The sequence below is a fragment of the Macrotis lagotis genome, chromosome 1 (assembly GCF_037893015.1).
Source record: "Macrotis lagotis isolate mMagLag1 chromosome 1, bilby.v1.9.chrom.fasta, whole genome shotgun sequence".
Classification (NCBI taxonomy): Eukaryota; Metazoa; Chordata; class Mammalia; order Peramelemorphia; family Peramelidae; genus Macrotis; species Macrotis lagotis.
Genome location: NC_133658.1, coordinates 265,433,078 through 265,455,907, shown reverse-complemented (window position 1 = coordinate 265,455,907; position 22,830 = coordinate 265,433,078). Strand labels below are relative to the sequence as shown.

General features: G+C 35.7%; 1 protein-coding gene across 4 annotated transcripts in view; it reads right to left on the bottom strand.

Moving 5' to 3' along the window:
- Window positions 1-6,819: 6,819 nt before the first annotated feature.
- The window catches only part of PHACTR3 (phosphatase and actin regulator 3), a 319,965-nt gene continuing 303,954 nt past the window's right edge, over window positions 6,820-22,830 (bottom strand). For all 4 annotated transcript variants that reach the window (XM_074210374.1, XM_074210373.1, XM_074210376.1 and 1 more), the window contains 5 exons: window positions 18,911-18,966; window positions 14,015-14,076; window positions 11,780-11,920; window positions 8,578-8,654; window positions 6,820-7,371 (listed from right to left, as the gene is read on the bottom strand). In XM_074210374.1, coding sequence (XP_074066475.1) covers window positions 7,356-7,371; window positions 8,578-8,654; window positions 11,780-11,920; window positions 14,015-14,076; window positions 18,911-18,966 — 352 coding nt within the window. In that variant the 3' untranslated portion in view covers window positions 6,820-7,355. The remainder of the gene's footprint in view (window positions 7,372-8,577; window positions 8,655-11,779; window positions 11,921-14,014; window positions 14,077-18,910; window positions 18,967-22,830) is intronic.

Here is a 22,830-nt window from a genome sequence, read left to right as displayed (position 1 = left end):
CTTATCCCTCCATAATGTTTTGTTCCCTTTTCTTTTTAATTTTAACTTTAAGTTTATTTTAACCTTCCTTTTTATCAATCCTTTCATTTCCTTGCTCTCCCTACTTTCCTGTAGGGTGGAATAGATTGTTAAACTCAATTGGGAATGTATTTTATTCCCTCTTTAGGCCAAATCTGTTGAGAGTAGGATTTACTCAGTGTTCCTTCATACCTTCCCTTTTTCCCCCTCTACCATAATAGGTCTTAGTTTTTCTCTTTTTGTGATGTTATTTATCTTTTAATGCCTAGCCTTCTCCTAGTATAATCCTTGTTTTCATGACTTTATTTTTTGAACCCTATTTTGTACCCACAACTCCTCTGTCAAAATATACTACTTTTATCTGTCCTGATAGAAGTACCTTTCTCAAGGGCTAATTGATTTATTCATAAGCAGCATAACTTCAAATTGTAGTTAATTTATGCCACCCTCTTTTTAAGCACCCTTCATGAACACACAATCCTCATGAGCCAAACCATTAAGCAAAACAAAATCACTTCATGATTTATTCATGGCCAATCCCTCTAAGTACCCTCTCTCCCTCTATTCCTACAGTACTCTAACCATAGCACAACACCCCTCTCCAATCAAAGTATTGAGTATACTCTCTCTCCCTCTGTTCCTATAATATTCTAAATATTACACCACAATACTTGTTAACTAAGCTATGGAATAATGAAAGATCACTTCATGATCTATTTAAGTCTAGGGCTTCAAAGTACAATTCCACCCTCTGTCCTTGTTGTACTAATTAAAGTATCTAGTGAAGTAAGATCACTTCATCATTTAATTATGTATAGACTAAGTATTCTCTCTCCCTCTGTCCCAATAGAAAAATACAACTCTTGTAATCAGCATTGCTTCATGACCAATTTATACCCATATTCACTAAGTAAAATCCCTGCAACTATATTCAACAAATATAGCTAGGGTATTGGCTAAAGGTCCAAAATTTTCATGGTGTTACTAAATGCATACCTTCTCTCTAAATATATTTCTTTTAAATTATCCTAGGATAAATACGGTTCTCAAGTATTATTATCTTCCCCTTATAAAAATGTATACAGTTTAATTTTCTTGACTAGATTTTGTCCTCTATTTCAAATCCATCTTCTCAGGGTTGCTAGGTGGCGCAGTGGATAGAGCACTAGCCCTGGAGTCAGGAGTATCTGAGTTCAAATCTGACCTCAGACACTTAATAATTACCTAGTTGTGTGGCCTTGGGCAAGCCACTTAACCCCATTTGCCTTGCAAAAACCTAAAAAAGAAAGAAAAGAAAATCCATCTTCTTCCCTTCAATTTTGCAGGATACTTAATTCTTGGTTGTAATTCAAGGTCTTTTGTTCTCTGAAACACCACATTCTAGGCCCTCCAGTCCTTCAATGTTGAAGCTGATAAGTCTTGTGTAATTCTGATTGTGCTTTCTTGATATTTAAATATATATTTTTTTGTTTCTGGCAGTATTTTTTCCTTTAGTTGTGAATTCTGGAATTTGACTACAATATTCTTTTTGGTTTTATTCTAGGATCATTTTTTTCAAGAATTATTTATCTTCTTGTTGTAGGACATTAGGGTAATTTTTCATGATAATTTCCAGGCTTTTTTGGGGGGGTGAGGCTTTTGGGTAATCCATTAATTTGAAAATTATCTCTTCTTGGTCTATTTTCCAGGCTACTTGTTTTTCCTAAAAGGTAATTATATTTTCTAATTTTTCAGCTTTTTGATTTTGTTTGATGGATATATCATAGACTCATTAGTTTCCATTTGTCTGATTCTAATTTTTTGACTTTTATTTTCTTGTTAGCTTTTGTGTTTCCTTTTCCAATTGGTTAATTTTATTTTTTGATGATTTTTTTCCCCTTTTCCATTTGGCCAAATTTAAAAAAAAAATTGATCATTAATTCTTTTTCAATTGATTTCTTCAGTCAGTTTTTCATAATTTCTTGCATGGTTCTCATTTCTTTTTATCCATTTCTCTTCTCTTCTTTAGTGTTTGATATCCTTTTTAAATTGTTCTATTAGGTTTTGGATTTGAGACTTCACATGTAAGCAATTTGTCACTGCTTTCTACTTCTGAGATGGCATTTTTATTGTCCCTATGGTTAGTGCTCTTTTTATTTATTTAGCTCATTTTGATAGTTGAGCTCTGCCCCTGGGGTATAGAGAATATAGTCCCTAAACTAAATTGAGAATTTAGTTTCACTCTTTTTTGGTGGGATCTGTAGCTTTAAGGTCTCTGTAGAGGCTTCATTTAAGCTCTGGGAGCATATGGATCTTCACATTGCCATCTTGGCTCCTCCCTGAAGACTCTTAACTCTGCCCTGAAAGTCCCCATCAGGGAAGTCAAATCAATTTTAAAAGGTTCAACCATGACAGGAGGAAGAAGAGGCTGACAAAAGCCTTTGGAAATCACCCCTACTTCTGGTTTCATAACTACAGCCAATCAAAGAGGTTATTAAACACCACATAGTATCTGGAATACAGACAAAATGTCTGTAATGCTCCAGTCTCCCCAGGAAACTTTTTAGATATTGTTGTCTCTTTCCTAGAAGCAGACTCCCTAGTCTTTTCCACAAGGAAATTGCATCAATGGCACTCTGCAACTACTTTTGGGAACTAGCCCCATTGACCAATTCCCCCATTACAAATCATAATACTAATTTAATTGATTATGTTGATTATTAACCCCACCTTCTTCTCCTCCTTTACTCAGCATACTACTACTACTACTACTACTACTACTACTACTACTACTACTACTACTAGATCCTGTCTGATATTCAGGATATTTGTTAATTTCCTACTACTCTATACTATCTATTCTATGTTTATATCTTAATTATCATGAACTAATTATTGTAAAATGTGGCAAAATTTTAGTTTTCATTAATTTAAACTTGTCTTCCTCCTAAGTAATCCTGAATGTAATGAGTCTTCTATATAGAAAAATGGAAGTATATTTTGGAAGAATTAGAGAACCTGGGATTCTTGGGCAAGGCTGAATGATTTTCTAGATTGGCAGAGAAGATGGCCCTCTGCACAATATTTCTAAGGGACAGGTGTAAAATTCTACCAGAATGGATTCATTCTCTTGAATTTTTAAGACTTTTGAATCTAAAAAATTATCCAGGGAGGTATAAATTCATTTTCATTCCATATGCTTAGCAGCTGTATTTAGTTAGCACCCTTTCTGGAAATCAAATTGAAGCCCTATAGAAGAAAAAAAATACATTGGTTCCTAAGAACTGTGAAGATAAACTTCTCATATTGTATAAATCTTCTGTCTTTTGCCCTTTGTTCATTTGTCCCTAATTATAGATATCATTTATATGTGGAAAATTCAAAAATCTACAAATTCAGCCTGTTTCTTAAGGCATCCAGTTCCTTATTTATGATTGCCTTACATAATTCAGTGCTATGATGTATAGCTGTCACCTCCAATTCTGTATTATCTCAAATAGGCAATTATCTAACTACTTCCTAACTTTTCTTTCTCTTACAAGTTCCTTTCACTAGCTAACACATTTTTGTTAGTAACGGCATTTTTCATTTTAAATTCACAAATTAGAAGTCTTGGAACCATTCTTAACTGTTGACCTTTTCTCTCTTCTTCACTGTTGTCCTTCCTTCAAAATGTCTCAGATTTAACCTTTTTTTCTCCATTCTTACTAAGACCTAGTACAAAGTCTTATCACATATATTCCTATTCACCTTACTTTTCTAAAACTAATCTCTTTAGTCCACTCTTTTCACCTCCATTATCTAGCATACTATTAATAGATCCTATATGGTGTCCAGATTTATTTCCTACTCCTCTATATACTTTGTAACCTAAGTAACTTGTCATTTCATTGTTCTTTACACATTCTCATCCTCCTTTTTAGCATTGGTTCATACTCTCTTGCCAGTCTTGATTTTTGTCTCTATTGCTTTTCAGTTCTCTTTTCCCCAGTAGAATATAAGTTCTTTTTTTTTTAGGTTTTTGTAAGGCAATGGGGTTAAGTGGCTTGCCCAAGGCCACACAGCTAGGTAATTATTAAGTGTCTGAGACGGGATTTGAATTCAGGTACTCCTGACTCCAGGGCCAGTGCTTTATCCATTGCACCACCTAGCCGCCCCAGAATATAAGTTTTTTGAGGGTAAAGATTTTCTTTTTGTTTGTATTTGTATTCCTAACACTTAGCACAAAACAGTCAAACATAATAAATATTTAATAATTGCTTTAATATCTATCCTTTATAGCAAAGAGTCTTAACCTGGGGTCCTTGAACTTTATTTGTAAAATTTTTTTTCCTAACTGTATTTCAGCATTTTGCTTTCATTGTATATAGCTCTATGTATTTAAAAATTATTCTGAGAAGGAGTCCAAACTGTTAGACTGACACACAAAAAGTATAGAATTTCTGATCTATTGGGAGAGCATGTTTTCCTAAAAAGAGCACTGACTTGGAAGTCAGGAAGATCTGAGTTTGAACCTTTCCTCTGACATTCAGCAACATGACCAAGTCATTTAACCTCTATGAGACTCAATTTCCTTATCTATAAAAGGGAAACAACTACAAAAGCATGCACTTCTCAGGAGAATCAAATAACATAACTTCTGGAAAACATACTTTGCAAGCTTTAAAATGCTATCTAAACATCATCTATAATTATGAGGACACTACTACCCATCCTGTCAGGGTTAATTCAAGTCTCACCTCTTCTGTGAAGTCTTCCTTGTTATTTCAGTTCTTTCTGATCCCTCTTTTCCTTGATCTTCTGCTTGTAGTCAGAACTACAACTACAATACAATAATCATTTGTTAATTCATAAACTCAAAGTTGTAGAACTGGATGGAATCTCAGAAATCACTTACTTCAACTCCTGTATTTTATGGCATCAGTTAGTTTGTGTATATGTAACCAATAAGAACCCAAGTTTCATTGCACTCTCAATTCAGAGCATTGCACTCTCAATTCAGAGATGTTTAACTGTCTAATAGATTGTTTTTATTCTATTTGAAGTTCCTTTAGGTTATGTCATATGATTTATCTTTTATGAGGTATAATGAAAACATTCAAATAGTTAATTGGTTCATAGTTTTGTTGAGGGCCAGGCACAGTCAAGTCTTCTAACCTTCATTCCTCTACTTAAGATGAGTATGAAATATACATTTACTTCATCCTGAGATTTACTCTTAGTTAATCAAAGCTCAGTAGAATATAGTAGGTAATAAGAGACACTAAGGGACTTTATCTACGCTTATGATCTGAACACTAAGTCTTACCCCTCCACTATAGTGTTTCCTCATTTCAGGCCCAGGATGCTAATCCCATACTTTATGTGGATATAAGGAGACATTAAAACAACCACAAAAAGACATACTGTGATAGTTGGGCAAGCATTAAATTGTTTCCCTTTATCTATTGTGCTGAAGGCCAGTTGGATTTATTTTTAAAGTTGACTTTTTAAAAATAGAATACTACATTTTAATGTCAGCTAATTTAAATTTAATGGATCTTGCTCTCTGGTAAATTCCTATTCTGATGCCTCATGTGTGAGAGCTGATCCAGGTGACTCTCAAAAGCTCAGCAAACAGAACAGGAGATCTCCATAGGGGGAAATGTTTCTGATAATAGATTCAACTATGATGTTTTTGTCAGTGGATCTGGATCCAACTTTAGCAAAATTCAGAATTATAATCAACAGATTATTATCTTTGGCTATTCACAGTTCATGAAAACTATATTAAGTCACAGATGTCATTAGAAGTAGCCCCCACATTAATATAAATATCAATCTTATAAAATACAGCTTTCGTATATTATTATTTACTGTGGTAAATAAAACAGCGCTCAAGTGTGAATTATAGTGATCCAGTTCAGCAGAATTGTGACCGCTTCTGTTTTCATCATATGAGAATATAGGCTAACAACTGACATAATAGTGTGTCAACTGAGCAGGGGATTTTTTGATCTGAGTGCCACTTCCAAAGTCTGGCAATGACCACAGGTATCATGGCCAAACTTAAGGCAATTACTAAGTGTAGGAAAGAGAATAGAAGAAAAGGAAGAAAAAGAGAGAAGTATGTGTCGAGAAGTCATAAAATCAGGGGTCATTGATATAGAGGTGAAAAGAATTTTGAGTGATCTGGTATAATTCAAAAACAACAGGTAGTAAGTGACAGCAGGAATTTTAACCCAGGGCCAGACACAAAACTCGGCACTCTTTCCACTACACTCTATCTCTTTAAAAGTTTTTTAGGTTACCATCAATGATACATGTTTTGCATCTTGTTTGACACCTAAAGATAATGCTCTTTACAATTCAAGTAAGGAATTTCTTGTTCAACTTGACCCTTTCCATTAAGCCCTGATAAACAGTAAAACCATGCTCTTGCAAGTAGTTTCCACTCTTATTTTCTATTCAAAGCAGGCTTTCACTTATGTGTAAGACTACTGGCTAGTATTGAACTATGATTAAGGTTTTTGTCTGACTCTGCAAATAGTCTCAAAGGAAAAGTTTGAAGTTTCATTCTCATTGGAATTTACTGTCATTACTTATTCCTGGTTCATTAACCTAATGAATTAATGTGATAAAATTAAACACAGAATTCAGTTTTTGTTTGTTTGTTTTTGTAGTTTAAGAACTTAACTCTGGCTCATGAAAGCCAAAAATGTAACCCCTAAACAAGCCAAAATACCTGCCCACAAATATATCTTGCGGCTCTCTTCTTTGGTCCAACCCCAAGAAAATGTAAAAAGATGTGCTCATTTCCTGCAATAAGTAGTCATTTAATTAAAGAACAAATTAACAGGAATCAAAATGTTGCAGCTGTATTCTTGTTAGACGTTATATAAAAATGAAAATTATAATACATTAAATCATCTTGTATAACATGAACTTAAGTGTTTACAAACTAATTGTGATAAGAATAAAAATGTCTTGTCAACATAATACTGAATGACAGTGCGTCATACGTCCTTGATGTCAGAGGCCTTGCGATGGTAAAGCCTGTGCATGCACGGTGTCTCCTCTTCCTTGCTACGTTGCAATAAAGTTTGAACAAGTATTAAAGGAGAACAGCAGTTTTCTTCTGGTATTTCTAACTCCAGTCTTTTTCCTCAGTTATATTCCCACCCCCACAGGTCACCACTCTTTGGACATCAAAGAGTGAAACACCCTCCGGTGACTTCTCTTGTAGGTAGGTAAGTGCAGCAGAGTTCACTTGGCTCACATAAACATCAGGTTAGCATGAGCTGAACTTTGGGGAAGTTCCCTGATGAAAGATCAGTGGTGGTATCAAAAATTGACGAATTCTTCTCAGAAGAAAATCTCTATGGCCTGTGGAATCTAGAGAGGAAAAGGAAATATATAGATCTCTCAGTAGTTTGCATTATTTACTCTTTCAAATAATAAGGTACTACAATATACAAAGCATAGGGAGACACAAAATTCAGATATGCCCCGATTGGGTAGAAGGTACAAACACAAATAGCCACAATATACACTTTTATACAAGTATATATGAATGGGGGAGCAAAGTGTGATGTAAAGTATAAGGTAAATGTGAGTACTGTGTTTTGTAAAAATGTAAGAGAAGGCTGAAGTTATAGAGAAGCACAAAACTATGATAGGTCTTGAATGCCAGGCAAAAGAATTTGAACTTTAGTAAGTGGACAGTAGAAAGTCTTCTAGTTTCTGGATAAAAGAATAAAGATGATAGCAGGGGAAGAGGTAGGAAGATCTGTTAAGAAGTTATATTTTTTATATGTCAGTATTATTTTATTTTTATTTTTTAATTTTCTTTTTAGTTTTTTTTTTTTTTTTGCAAGGCAATAGGGTTAAGTGGCTTGCCCAAGGCCACACAGCTAGGTAATTAGAGAGTGTCTGAGGCCGGATTTGAACTCAGGTACTCCTGACTCCAGGGCCAGTGCTCTCTCCACTGCACCACCTAGCCACCCCCAGTATTACTTTAAATGAAAATTTATAGATGTCCATTTAGAACTAATGAATTTTCTTAGACTGACTTCAAGTAAATTATAAATTGTTTATAATAATAATTTCATTATGATTTTGAACATAAATCCTAATATTCATTATCAAACTAGGGGCACCTAAGAAGCACAGTGGATGGAGCACCGGCCCTGGAGTCAGGAGGACCTGAGTTCAAATCTAGCCTCAGACACTTAATCATTACCTAGTTGTTTGACTCTGGGCAAGTCACTTATCCCACTGCCTTGCAAAAACAACATATATATATATATATATATATATATATATATATATATATATATATATGTAATCAACTAGTGACCACTCATTTTCCTACTATATTTATCCTGGAGGTCTTTTAAGTGAAAACTATACTTTTATTTTAGGATGACTCATGTCCAGACTATTCAACATCTGTATATCTAAACCCATTTCTCTAAAAAAATGCTAATTTTGTCCTAACTATACTGCTTTACTTGTGGCTCTTCAATTTGCAGATTCAGGAATTTTTTTTTAATGCTATATTGAATCACATTGATAGTATAATATAAATCAACAACTGACCGTGTCAAATGCTTGCTTGATGCATGTACTTCCATTTCATTGCTTTTGTATTCATTTAGTTCTTTACGAATTGCTGCCTGGAATTTCAAAACAAGACATTATGTTTTTATTAAATAAGTTGGCAGATTGAAACACATCAATAAAACCAATTAACAGACATGCAGTGGAAATGCAGAGAGACACTTCCTTTCACAATCAGAGAGTTTGTATGACAAATCACAAGAAGGCATTTTTGATCACTTAGCCCAATTCTCTCATTTTACAAAGGAGGAAACTGAAATCAATAGTTGGGAAGGACTTGTCCAATGCCACATAACTACTTGGTGACACTACTGGGAGAAGATCACAGGCCTTCTGCTTCCTGGTTCAGAGGCCTTAAGGCCTTGTTACTTGCTGACCCCATTGTTCATTGTTCTGTTCATTTCTTGCCTTTCTACTCTTATCCTAAGGAAAGAACATGAAAAAGGACACATTGGTCCAAAATAGACAATACCTCTAGTGGGGAAAAGCACATTTAAGGGATCTTATTCAGAGTTGCTGTAGAAGTCATCCTGTTTCTTATCGTTCCTCATAAGTCTGAGGTATAATAACTAAAATTTCTACCAATAATTCTGTCAATAATCTTTATTAAAACAGACAGATGTCTTTATATCTACATATACTTATTAATTCAACAACTATGTGCTGAAAGCCTATGCACAAATGAATAAGGTTTATTCCAGTGTAGGATAGAATAATTAACTCTTTCATGTAATACATTATTTATGCATTTGGATCCTGGTTATATTTATTAGTGTCATTGCAACTTTGGTCATTAATAGCTGAAAATAACTAAAGCATATCATACTCAATGGGAAAACAAAAAAAGAATCTAAAGGGACATCATAAATAGTTTCTCAGAAATTTGGGAAATGACTGCATGAATATGAGAGTAATGGAATGTCATTATGCTCTAAGAAATCTTGAAAGTGATAATTCCAGAGAATCCTGAGTAGTAAAAATTGAAGATATAGTAGAATTGTAGAACTGTGTTCTACAAGGATAAAATGATAAAGGAACATAATTTTGAAAGACTTATCTCTGAACAAAGCAATGACCAACCATGTCTCCAGGGGACCCATGATGAAAGATGTTACATATCATCTGACAGAGATATGATGGTCAGAAGGTGAAGATAAGTACTTTGTTTATGACTACTGTATGAATTAATTTTTTTTTTTTAGATTTTTCAAGGCAGTGGGGTTAAGTGGCTTGCCCAAAGCCAAACGGCTAGAGTCTGAGGCCAGATTTGAACTCAGGTACTCCTGACTCCAGGGCCAGTGCTCTATCCACTGCCTCTAGCTGCCCCAATTCATTTTGTTTAATGTTTGTTTTCTACAAGGGTTTTTTCTTTCTTTTTCTTGGATAATGGATAGGAGAGTTGGAGAGTGTGGTCCAACTCCTTTCACCCCAAAAGAGGTCAAATCAAACAGTTTTTTTAAATACACAGAAGAGAACAAAAGGAAGGTAAAAAGGAAGCAAAATCAGTTCAGTTTTAAAAGCAATGTGTAAAGTTATATATACTTTATAAGAAGGCAAACAGTTTGAAATTGGGATTCATGGTTCCATAAAAATTAATTATTTGCCTATATATGGAACTTATATTTTCATAGTGCTTAAGTTCAAATTAAAATTTAAAATAAAAAAGTCTTTTCAGTCTTCAAAGTCCAATTCTCAGTTTCCAAATTACATTCCAAATGTGTATTATAGAAAAAAGTCCATTAATTTGTTCATTTTTTTATTATCATGAATGGAAGAGAAGAAGAATTTTCTTCCCTGATTCATACAATGGTATGCCTTTGGTCTTTGCTACACACTTGTACAGAATATAAACTTTTTGCTCCTGTCAATTGTTTAACACCCAGGAGGCCCTATATGGGATCCAACTTATACAGGTTTAAGAGAGTCAATTGTTAAGTTTTCAGCATGGGCATTTTAAACTTCAAAAATCAGCAAATACAAATTTATTATTTAGTTGATTGTCTAGACTTAAGGAAGTGATGGAGGAAATAAATGTTAACAATGAATATTAAACTTTAAAATGTATCCTGGGTTTTTGAAGAGCTGGTTATTAAGTATTTGCTATGATCTTTCAGTCCTACAACTATAAGAAAGATAGTTTCTACTTCAAAAGGAGCAGGAGAGAAAGGGGCTTCTCCCTTGTAGTTCTCCAAAGAAAACAATTTATCTGATAGCAGAAAGGAGGTTATCAGGTTATTCTCTCTCCTTTCCCTTCCAAGTGAAAGATTGCAGGCATTTATAGATCTATGAGTTAATTTAAAGATTTACTCTAACTAAGCCCTTCTGCCATGTTTCATTATAGAGATAACCCTGAGTTGCCAAAGTCTATGCCAATAGAGCACAACCTCTAGCTTATCCTTCTACAATTAAAAGTATTTGAGTGTCAATCTAGTGATGATGAAGTATATATATATCTGTGATCCAAGGGAAAAAAGAACCAACTTAGTTTAGAGATGGCTCCTCTCAGAAAGTTGGTCACTAGAAGATGACAATTTTTATATGAATTTTGTAAGGGCAATTCATAAAATGGTCTACTATGTCATAAAGTTATTGGTAAGTATCAGAAAATAAACAATATTGAAGAAATCATGGATTTTTTGAAGTTTTAAAGTAAAAGACTTACAGTATCTTTAAACCATCAGGAAAGATAGATAATACTAAAAGTAAGGTTTAGATGACACAGAGTAAGGATAGGATGGGAAATGTAAAATGATAAAAAATATTAGGTTTAGAATAAAAGAACTTAGATTAAAATTCTGACTGCTCATTACTATCTGGGTAACTCTGGACAAGATGTTAAACTTCTCTAGGTCTCAGGTCCTACATCTGTAAAGTGGGACTTTACAAAGTAATTTACTGCTTTGGTGACCCTGGACTTTCTTTTGTTAAAATCCTAATCCTATTCTAAAGAATTTGAGCGACCCAAATTTATAACCAAATGGACTTTGATATCTTATTCTGTAAAATTAGGGAGCTGGATTAGAATGGTCTCTGAGACTTTGCTTTCAGCTTTCAAGTTATGATTCCATGAATTCTAAGGGTTCTTTTCAGATCTATATTACAGAATCCTATGTTCATTTCTGATTTACAGATTGTAAGACATTTTCTCATTTATCATCGATTATGAAAGGTTTTTCTGTACCTTATCTGCAGCTGATAATCTTGTCCAAGGCTTGTCTGCCCGTCTGTCATAGTCCTGTGCTTTTGCCACTTCTACATAATCACTGAATCGGATTAAAATTTTTCTGTCTCGTAGTTCATCAACTGTGGGTCTCTGATTCAGCTAGAATAAACAAACAAATGAACAAATCAATAAACAATAAATCAAACACGAGCTAACTATTCTGAGCAAGTTTTCTTTACCCTTAATAAATCATCAAAAATTCATGAAAAATGAAAACAATAATTTAAAACTAAATGATTTCCCATTTATAAGAACCAAGGGATGAAAATATATCTAAAAAAGGAACTTGAGGGGCATCTAGGTGGCAGAGTGGATAGAATACTGGCCCTGGAGTCAGGTGGACCTGAGTTCAAATCCAACCTCAGACACTTAGCAGTTACCTTGCTGTGTGACCTTGGGCAAGTCACTTAACCCCATTGTCCCTTACATAAATTTTTTAAAAAGGGAGAAATTAAGAGTTTTTAAAAACGACCTTGGGATCACTGCCATGGCAGAATGAAGCTCTTCAAAGCTTTGCCAGCAGAACACAGATCTTGCCTAGTCCTACTAGCAGGAGCAGCTTTGAGCATGAGGTTGGCAAAATGAATTGTGAAACTGAGTTACCAGAAGCTCAGCTTCAAAATGATGATGACTTGTCTGAGTCTTGGCAATCCCTGAAATAGTTGTCCAAATACCAAATGTCATACACATTTAACTCATAGACATTTTGAGCTTATATCATAGAAAAAGGCTGCTTACCAAGTAATAAATATCACTATGGAAAGTATTTTTTATTTTGTATTTCTATGGTCGCAAATGTAATTGTGAATTTAATATTTATAAGTCTAAAACATACAGAATGATCTATTAATTTCAAACAGTCAAGAACATTTTATGATTGTGGTATAGACTGGAGTAGGGTGTATAGGCACAATGAATTAAACAACTCTGTACTCTTGTAGTTTCAGGATTTAATTGTACACTAGTTCATAGCAGGATATTGTTAATTTTTCATTTTAGCCATCTTCTGAAACAGGTGAAGCAATCCTTCTCCCTCTCAAATTTAAAAACATCACCGCAAGGGTGGCTAGGTGGCGTAGTGCATAAAGCACTGGCTCTGGAGTCAGGCATACCTGGGTTCAAATCCGGTCTCAGACACTTACTAATTACCTAGCTGTGTGGCCTTGGGCAAGCCACTTAACCCCATTTGCCTTGCAAAACAACAACAAACAAACAAAAAAACCCACCACCACAGCCAAAACCATGCAGAAGCAGCATATTTAATTTGTTCTTACTTATATACATACAGGGCGGCTTTCCTTCAAGAAGGCAAGCTCCTCAAGGGTAGACCACTTCTCTTTTGTCTTTATATCCCCAATACCTGGCTCAGTGTTTGATAAATGCTTATCAAATGCCTATTGATTTAATGCTGGATTTAAAGTTAGGGAGAGCTAGATTTGGATCCTTCTTCAGAGGACAATAGTTGTGTGATCCTAGTCAAGTTAAACTCTGAGCCTCAGTTTCCTCATCTGAAATATGGTGATCATAATAGTGTCCACTTCACAGGATTCTAGTGAGACTCAAAAGTGCTTTGACAATAGTAAAGTACAATACAACTAAGTTATTTATTATTGTTGTAGTTAGACTTGTATAGCTACAGAAGTTTCTAGACTAATTAATTTACAATAATTAATAATAATCATTATTATTATAATTATAATTATGGATGGTGTGGGCTAAAAACCCTAATAATCCTATAGTTACAGGGTTCTATATTCAAAATATTATTTTGTTTTGTTTTTTAATTTTGCTTATGGTAGGTTTATGGAGCTTTCAAAGATGAATCTTAAAGACATTGACTTCTATTTGGCCCTCTTAGAGAAATTAATAAGTGGAATTAATGCATGACCATAAGCTGCTCAGAGAAGCCCCAGACCTAGGTGGAAAGTAAAGAGTCTTTTAAGTATATGTGGCCAATAGGTATTCCTTCTTTTGTGTTCTAAGGAGTGGATTTCCATAGTTAGGTAAAGTTTTCCAAAAGAGTTGATACCTTACTTTAAACTAAGTGCTTTCCCACACAAGGTCACAGAGAGACATCCTGTATTAATTAACCTGTATTAATTAATTAATAAGGTCATATATTTCTGTACTCTGTTTCAGTTAGGTTGGTGCCATATTTTCCTAAAGAAATAAAATAGGATTAGTTTTGATTACCTTTCTTGTCAATCGCTGCTTGATTTCCCGTCTTTCTTCCTGCTCTGTCTGATCATTTCTTTCTGTGGAAGATACAAAGAAAGATATAACTTTCTTTATTTCAAAGGAACAGTTGCTTCCAGGACAATCAAACTTTCTGCTGAGCATCCTTAGAACTTGAAGTACTGCAGGGTGCATCTGCTGCAGTTCTCTAGTCGTTCTACAAGGCTCTTTGCTCTATGTGTTTTGGACAGTCCCAGAGCCTCTAACAATCCTGGTCCACAGATGTACTCATTGCTGCTGTCAGCTGAACTAGCTTTATCCTAAACACTTTATAGAAGCATAGATTTTTGAAGCTGGAAGGGATTTGAGAAATCATCTAGTCTAATACATTATTTTTTTTTCGGTTGAGGGAACTGAGTCTCAGAGGGATGCAACAGAACTATTAAGGGGAGTATGTTGAAGGTACAGTGGGTGGCACAGTAAAGAGAGGGCCCAGTCTGAAGTTAGAAAGACTCCTCTTCCTGAGTTCAAATCTGACCTCAGACACTAGCGTGTGACCCTGCGCAAATGAATTAACCCTGTTAGTCCCAGTTTCCTTAGCTCTAAAATGAGCTGGGGACCAAAACAGCAAACCACCCCAGGATCTTTGCCAAGAAAACCCCAAATAGGATCATGAAGAGTCAGATATTACTGAAAATGACTGAAAATGAACATAGCTCATATTAGACTCTTAATTTATTGACTGAATGATGGAGTTGGGACTCAGATCTTGATTCAAATCCTAGGACCTCTACTTAATTTTTGTGTGGCTTAATTTTCTTGTGACTTTGTTTCCTCATCTATAAAATGATAGGTTTGGGTTGGATGACACCCAAGTTTCTAAAATGTTCTGAGTCTATCCTTGCACCTGGATCTTCTGAGTCCTAGTCCAGACAGTGAGAAGAGTGATGGATCTAGAACCAAAAGATCTAGGCTCAATTTCTACCTCTGCCACTAACTACTTTTTGACCCTAAGCAAGTTATTTTCACCTCTCTAGCATTCACCTTCCTTATTTATAAAATTAGGGGTTGGACTTGATGACCTCAAAGATCCTACCACGTTCCATATCTACAATCTGTCCCATCATCCAAATCTGAAAGAACTACAGAAGCTTTTATTCATATAGTATAATTATTTTATAGTAATTTAATTAATCCTCTTTGAGAATGAAAGAAAAACATCATCATCAACATCTAGTAACCATTGATTTTTTTTTAAAATAGATTCATTCTTAACCTGAGACTTGAAGCTAATAAGATTTCAGAGAAAATGGGCTCTCTTAGAATCTGAATTTTCAAGTTGCATTTTAAGTACAAATATACACATAGACGCACACAATTGCCTCTACTAGTAAATGAAGCTTTGGCAATTTTGTTACAGGTGCCTTTAAAAAAATACTAAACCCAAAACAATATTGAAATCTTAACACAAGCAGGCTTTGCTTTGAGAGTTGTGACTAGTTAACATTCAAACCATGATCACTCCTGTAAACAGAAGCTAAAAATAGACTGAAGAGCTGTAATGTGTGTAAAATGTATGCTTTGCCCTGGGATATGAGATAATAGATTTTCTATTTCTGCTGCTACTGGTTACTAAATAAAGATCCATGCCCATGACCTGAACATAGCTTGGGACCTAGAAAAAGAGATATAGAACCCCTAGCAGTTCTAAAATCAGCAGCAGGATTTCCTTTGGCAGAGCACAGAAATTGTTTTCCAAAATAATGTGGTTTACATGCCTCAGCATAATCCTCCTTTAAAGATGCCTCTCTGAATGCTGATTGTTTTGGAATTTCTTTCAAAGAAAAATAGGAATTTGCTATGTCATTAGTTCCTAAGAAACATAATGTCTTTTTTTGTTATTTTAATTTCTGTTCCAATTCCCTTAACTCCTTCTGCTCCCTCCCCTCCTCAATGAAAAGGCAAAAAAATAAAAATAAAAAAAAAAACAACTCACCATGCCTAATATGTGTGTGTGGTGTGTGTGTGGTGTGTGTGTGTAATCATTCAAAACACATTAACCATGTTGTGGGCAAAAAAAAAATATGCTTCAATTTGTATTCCAAGTTCAGCAAATCACTCTCTGGAAGTAGACAGCATTTTTATTATGAGTTCTCTAGAATTGTTGTGGATCATTGTATTAACCAGATAAATGCATAATCCTTGATGAGATTAAAATGATTTTATATGATGGGTGTAAATTTTCAGGCTGTTTGTTGAAAAATGGAGGCTAAACCTGGGACTGTATAAATTTCATTTTGAAACCTTCTAACAGTGACTTTAGTGATACAAAAAAAAACACTATAGGGAAGCACTAAATGTGTTTCATGGACAAGTCTAACATGACCTGAGAGGAATTAAGTGAAATCAGATTCATTTGATTTTCCTAGATCAGGTCAGTTCCCATATCAAATGAACACAAGCTTGCAATAATGAAATTTTTTTGAAGGAATTCTACAGTGGAGCTTGTCCTTGCTAGTATTGTATAAAAAGGAAACTTTGGCAAACTTAATTTTCCCTGCTTTATTATCTTTCTTGATTATTTTATCAAGACACTATTGGGTCAAGGAGATTATAGCAGCAGTTCAAAGAAGGATCCTTTATCATTATCTGTGTTTGCACTTTTAACATATAGCTAAGAGTTAGAATATAAGCACTGGCAGACTTGTATTATGGGAATCTTGGTTTGAATTTCAAGTCTAGCTTTTATTTCTTTTATGACTACAAGCAATCCATTTCACCATTGTACCTTATCTGTAAAAAGGAGATAATCCATCTGCTATCTAATAGTGCTGTTGGTTGTAAGATCACTTTGTAAACCTTAGAGTACTACAGAAATGGGAGGCATTATTAGCATGTGTCCCCTGCAAAAAAAGGGGAGCAAACAGATAGATGCTAGTACAAAAATAAACTATATTCCAGAAAATAGAATGTGGTAAGAAAAGTCCACTGGAGAGCCTACCTGATATATCAGGAAAGAAAGTGCTTCCCATCAGGACTAATACCATATATGGTATCTCATCTTTCACCCACACAAAGGGAGGAAAAAGAAGAAAAATCTCTAGTAGTGAAATTCTCAGCAACTCCTACCCTTGGCTCTTCAGAATGCTTCAGGGCTAAGCACTGGACTACATGAAAACAAAGGAGAGAAGCTGCTATCTGTGGTTAGATTTCCATGGTCACAGAAGAGGAAATTCATTATTTTACTATTTCTTTGAATAGAGAGGAAATATGCAGTTCCTATGAATGCTGTGTATTCAGTTGACCTGGCCCTGTGACTATATTTAAGAATAGCATTTACAAGAACACAATTATAAGCCCTGTGCTTTTTAAAAAGTCCTAACTCTACTACCCACGGTGGTGAGGAACATGTTACAACTATACAATGGAAATATGCTTCTGGGGCTGAAGAACCTGGATTACGTCAACTCTATTCCCCAAGTAAGCCATGTGTTGGACCTGTGTTTATAGAGTTTTAAGGATAAGTGTGCTTAATTAGAGAGATGAATCAAACCTTTTACAAATGCTATAACTGACATAACTTCCATTCTCAGTCTGTTCTACTTGAGTAATGTCATGAATGTAGTCTCATCCTATCAGCAAGTCTAGTTAATATAAGAGAAAGTGTATTCTTAAGACTTTTTTTCACATCCCAATGCAATCTTTTTCAGCTCTATCATTCTGTAGTTCCAATTTTTCTAAGTTACCATGAACACCAACATGTTTAATTCTTAAATGCTGCATATGAATGATAAGTAAAGGAATCATCAAGGGATACAAAAAAAAATCATCAAGGGATACAAGTTTTGAGGACCAAATCATGGACAGTCACCAAGACTTTTCTTGGTTAGTTTGTTAATGTAAGTGTAGAACTACAGGTCTCTCCTCAAGGCAACAAAACATGAACTTTAGAGAATGTCCTCAATGTTATTCACACAAAAGAGGAAATAATATATTTGTAAAATTCATGTTCTGAGGACCTCTCTCTTTGTGGAGAATGACTTCTTTATACTTACATGACAGAAGGACAAACTCCTTTGCCTAGTCAATTACATACAATAAAGGTCTGGTTAAAATAAACACTTGGAAAGATTTTTTTGGTCATCAGACATAATCAGTGGACTCTAAAGAGATCTGACTTGGTTTTGATCCATTTGAGAGACAAGGAAAAATATCCCTTACTCATGTCTCCCTTATTCATTCACATTCTGTATAACCATGTGGGCACAATCAGACAGGTGTTTGGATAACATTAGAAAAGTTCTTGAAAAACACAAAACCCTGGGAAACAATAAGTATTAGAACTCATTTTCTCACTCCTTAAACTCCCTGCCTTGTAACTTCCAGTTCTATTAGATTGCAAATGTTGCTTCCTCTCATTTGTCACACTGGTTTACACTCCCCTCACTCTCATCTGAAATTACTATGGACATTAGGAAATTCTGAAAGTCCTGGATACTTGACTAGCAAATTGCTTTAAAAATGCTTGTCCTGCCAGCCAGTCTGATATTGTTCCTTCTATTCTTCTGAGAAGATTCATCAACCAACTCTTCTAAAGTATAGCTGCTAAGAAAAACTCCAAGAATAGTAAAAAAAAAAAAACCTTCCTTTTCTCTCAATGGACTTTAATAGGGTTTTCCACATTTTCTTTCCAAATGATTTCATAGGACTACCCAAACTCTTCAAATCATACTGAAATGCTAAGTATCATAATACTGGTAGAATATTTATCTTTCAAAGAAAGGGAACTAGAATTTCTGAATAACTGCACAAAGAAGATTCATTCATCAGTCTTCACATACAACATATAACACAAACATATATGCATATATACACACAGGCAAGGTCTCTCTGGAGGAATCAATAGCTACTCACGTTTCAGGATATTTCTTCTTTCTAGTTCTTCCACAGCAGGTCTTTGGCTCAATCGTCTGCGGAAAAACACTAAAATTACATTCTGTACCATAGTGACTGCCTGAGATAGCCACACAGGATTTGTGGTAGGAAAGTGTCTCTCTTGCCTCCAAAAATTACCTTCCAGAAAGCGAGAGTAGAATAAAAAAATAAATGAACTCTATCTTTGGTGGTTCTTCCTTGGCTAAATCAAGACTAACTTCTCTCTGCACCTCAGGAAAGTTTGGTGGTTTAGAATGCCAGCATTTTAGTCCTTTCAAGAAATTTATAAATCCTCTTCATCTTCATCTTCAGATTCTACTGACCCAAAGCATACCCTTTCAACACGCACCTCATTCAGTAACAGAACACTCTAGCAAATAGCAGGTACATTCCAGGATTCTTCCTTGTTGAGCAAAAATTAACTCCACAAAGGTAACAAGTCTCAGACCTGTTTGCTTGCTTGCTTCTCCCACCCCCACCCCCAACCCCAGAGTCACCACTGCTGTTCTTGCAAAAGATAATCTGGTTAGGAGGAAAACCTGTAAGAGATCTCCCTGCTGTGACTGACAGTTCAATTCCTTCACAGTACGTACTACTGCCTGCTAGTGAAAATCCCGTACTGCTTACAACCTCATGCAGAGGGGAGTGTCTAATGTAGTCTCATATCCACTTGCCAGCCTTCCCTTGTGCAGCCTGGAGACTGAGCCTCAAAATCAGATGATCAGGACCAGGATGCTTTCATCCTGAATAACAAATGAGATTTTCCCCAGCTAATATTGCTAATAGGAGCCAAGCATATAATGTTCACCCACCCCCACACATATCCACTAACTGTTTTAGGAAAAGCATCCAAGACCCAGAGATGGAGTGTTTATGTCTATTGCAGGAAGACTGGAAATATTAAGACACATTATTGTTGTCTTTATAACTCATTTTTCATTGCTCAAATCAGAGGGAGCAGCAGAAAATAAAAGACTTGTCAGGAGGGGAATAATTAGTCAAAATTAATGCTAAGCTGAAGATCCTCTTATTGTCTCCAAAATAAAGCTGGCACGGGGTCAGAACAGCAAAGCAGCCCATTTCCGCTATCAGCTCTCCATTATGGATACAATAAATGGGTGGTGGAATCTGGTTTCCCACCAGACACTTGCATAGATGATGATGATGCTGCCTTCAGAAATATTTAGCTTTTATAGAATCCCTATCACAGAACAAAGCAAAGAATGATCCTTAGAATACTGCAGCACCTCCCTGCATGCTAGAACATTCAGATCTACTGGGGATAGTTCTCCCTCCTCCCTCTCCCTCTCCCTCTCCTCTCTCTCTCTCCCTTTCCCTCTCCCTCTCCTCCCTTTCTTATCCTTCTCTCTCTTTCTTTCCTCTGGCATCCTCCCCCCTTATTTGTCCTTTGCATTTATTTCATGTCTACATGGTGGGAGGCTTCTACAACTCCCCCATTTCCTCTATATGATCATCATTGAACCCTGGATACCCCTCCCTGCCTCCCACAATTCACTGACTATAATTTGATGGGAAAGGCCATACATAGTTCACAAGCTGAACAGGAAGAGCTCTGGTTAAGTGAGAGCTTGTCTCCAAAGAATACAGGGTTTCTTACACCTGCATTCTCTTCTGTGTGGTCAGAACTGTCCAAATCCCAAGTCTCCCTTTCCAGATGCATCTGATTTTTTTTTAATTTTTAAAGGAATTTTTAAGTAGGATGAAGATAGTGGATATAGAAAGCTTCCTGTTGAAGAGGAGAGAGCTGTGGATTTGGAATCAGGAGGCCAGCATCCAAATCTTGACTCTGTTTGCTGGTTGTATGACTTTGAGCAAGTCTCTTGAATCTCTAAGTCAGTTTATTTTCCTTATCTAAAACATTACAAGATTGGAGTAGTCTCTAATACCTCCTTCTGTTCTAAATTCTATGATTCTCTTGAAGAACTTACCCAAAACCCTAGAGATGCATTGAAATTGTCTATAGCCTAGAATGCTCACATGTGGCATGAAAGGATGAAATGTTACAATCTCTTTCATTTGAAATTCCTATGGCTATTTGAAGGGTTTTGAGTGGTGAGAAAGAAGAGGGGAGAAGCGGTTTTAGGGGAGAAAAATTAAAATTGTCTGATCTGAAATCCATGTGTGTACTCATGAGCATCTGCCCATTGCATCTGCTCAGAGAAATTCTTTACCTGACACAAAAACTCACATATGAATAGTGCTTTAGAGTTTACAGACTTCTTTATTCACAATAAACCATTGGGAAGAGGTTAAAGTAAGTAATACTGTCCTCATTTCATAAATGACAAACCTGAGGATCAGAAACAGACACACACACACACACACACACACACACACACACACACACAGACTCCATAGTCTTGCCAAAGCTCATACAACTAAATAAGGATCTAGGTTGGGATCAAAAGCCAAGTCTCCTCACTTTAGATACTAAGCCCTTGCCTCAGTATCAGCTAAGAAATAATGGGTATTGATGGCCTCAGTCAAACTGAGAGCTAAAAAAGACCTTAGCATGATTTTCCACTGCATCCTGAGCCATGCCCAGTTGTCTTGATCCATATCTAGCCACTGTGTCCAGATGGTCTGAAGGAGAAAGTGATGCTGGTGCCTTACCATAGCCACTCCCCACCCCCACTCAAATACAATTCACAACCTTATCATGGTATCTATCACCTCTCTGATATCATGGTCTTCTTTAATAATGGGTGTAGTTATCTACAGAATACATTTGTCAACAAATTCATTCACAACTTGTTTTGTTTCCTCTTCCTCCAACTAAATTCCTCCCTTAATCTTCCTTTGAGGAAGTGCACAAATCTGCCATGCCCAACTCATTTCTATTTGTGTTCTCAGTGCTTAGTATAGAACCTACCAATAACCTACCTTTCTCTTCCTTCTCTGTCTCTGTCTGTCTCTGTCTCTGTCTCTCACTCTTTCTCTGTGTCTCTGTCTTTGCCTCTCTGTCTGTCTCTCTCTCATTAACAAAGTTAATTTGCATTTATATTTTAAGTCAGTTGCCCTGATTTCTGTTCCACATCATGGTTGCTCAAAAAAAAAAATGAATACCCTCACTATCCATATAGGGATAAATTTTGTTAATATGACTACAAATCACAAAATTCAAGAATACTTTTTTTGGGGTTTTTGTTTTTGCAATGGTGTGGTGACTTGTCCAAGGTCACACAATGTCTGAGGCTGGATTTGAACTCAGTTCCTCCTGACTCCAGGGATGATACTCTATGCACTGGACCATCTAGCTGCCCCTTATTACATTCACTTTTTGTTTTATTACATTCACTTTTGAGCAAGAATGACAAGGGCTCAAACAATGAAACCCAAGGTTCCTATGGAAGACCATAAGTTATAGCTACTCAAATGTACTGATTTTTCTTCCTATTCTTTCTCCTCTTCCTCCTCACATATTGACATTCTTATTTCCTCCTAATATCTTTGTATATGTATGTTTTTCTTGGGAAAGGGACCAAGGGTGGGTAGGATGGAAGGCCTTTGAAACCATATCCCAGTCCAGTTATAGAAAGTTTTGGATCCTGAGAGAACTCTTCAGAGAGGGACAATGAAGCCAGAATGAGACCCAGAGCCAGAGGTTGGACCTTTGGATATCTGTTCCATAGGTGGTCAGATCATTTCTGCTATAAGCAAAAAAGTCTCTTTGAGCAACATCTATTCTTCAGGACACAGCATGAGGTGGAAACCAGAAAAAAATGCCAAATTTGTAGCCTAAGAGCTTACTGCATCCTCCCAGCAGAGAACTAAAGCAAAAGTAATAAACACCACACAATTAAACAATGTAAGGAGAAAAGAAGAAAATGCATTAGACTGGAGAGGTGGTCCCTGGAGAAATACTGGAGTCTCAAAGA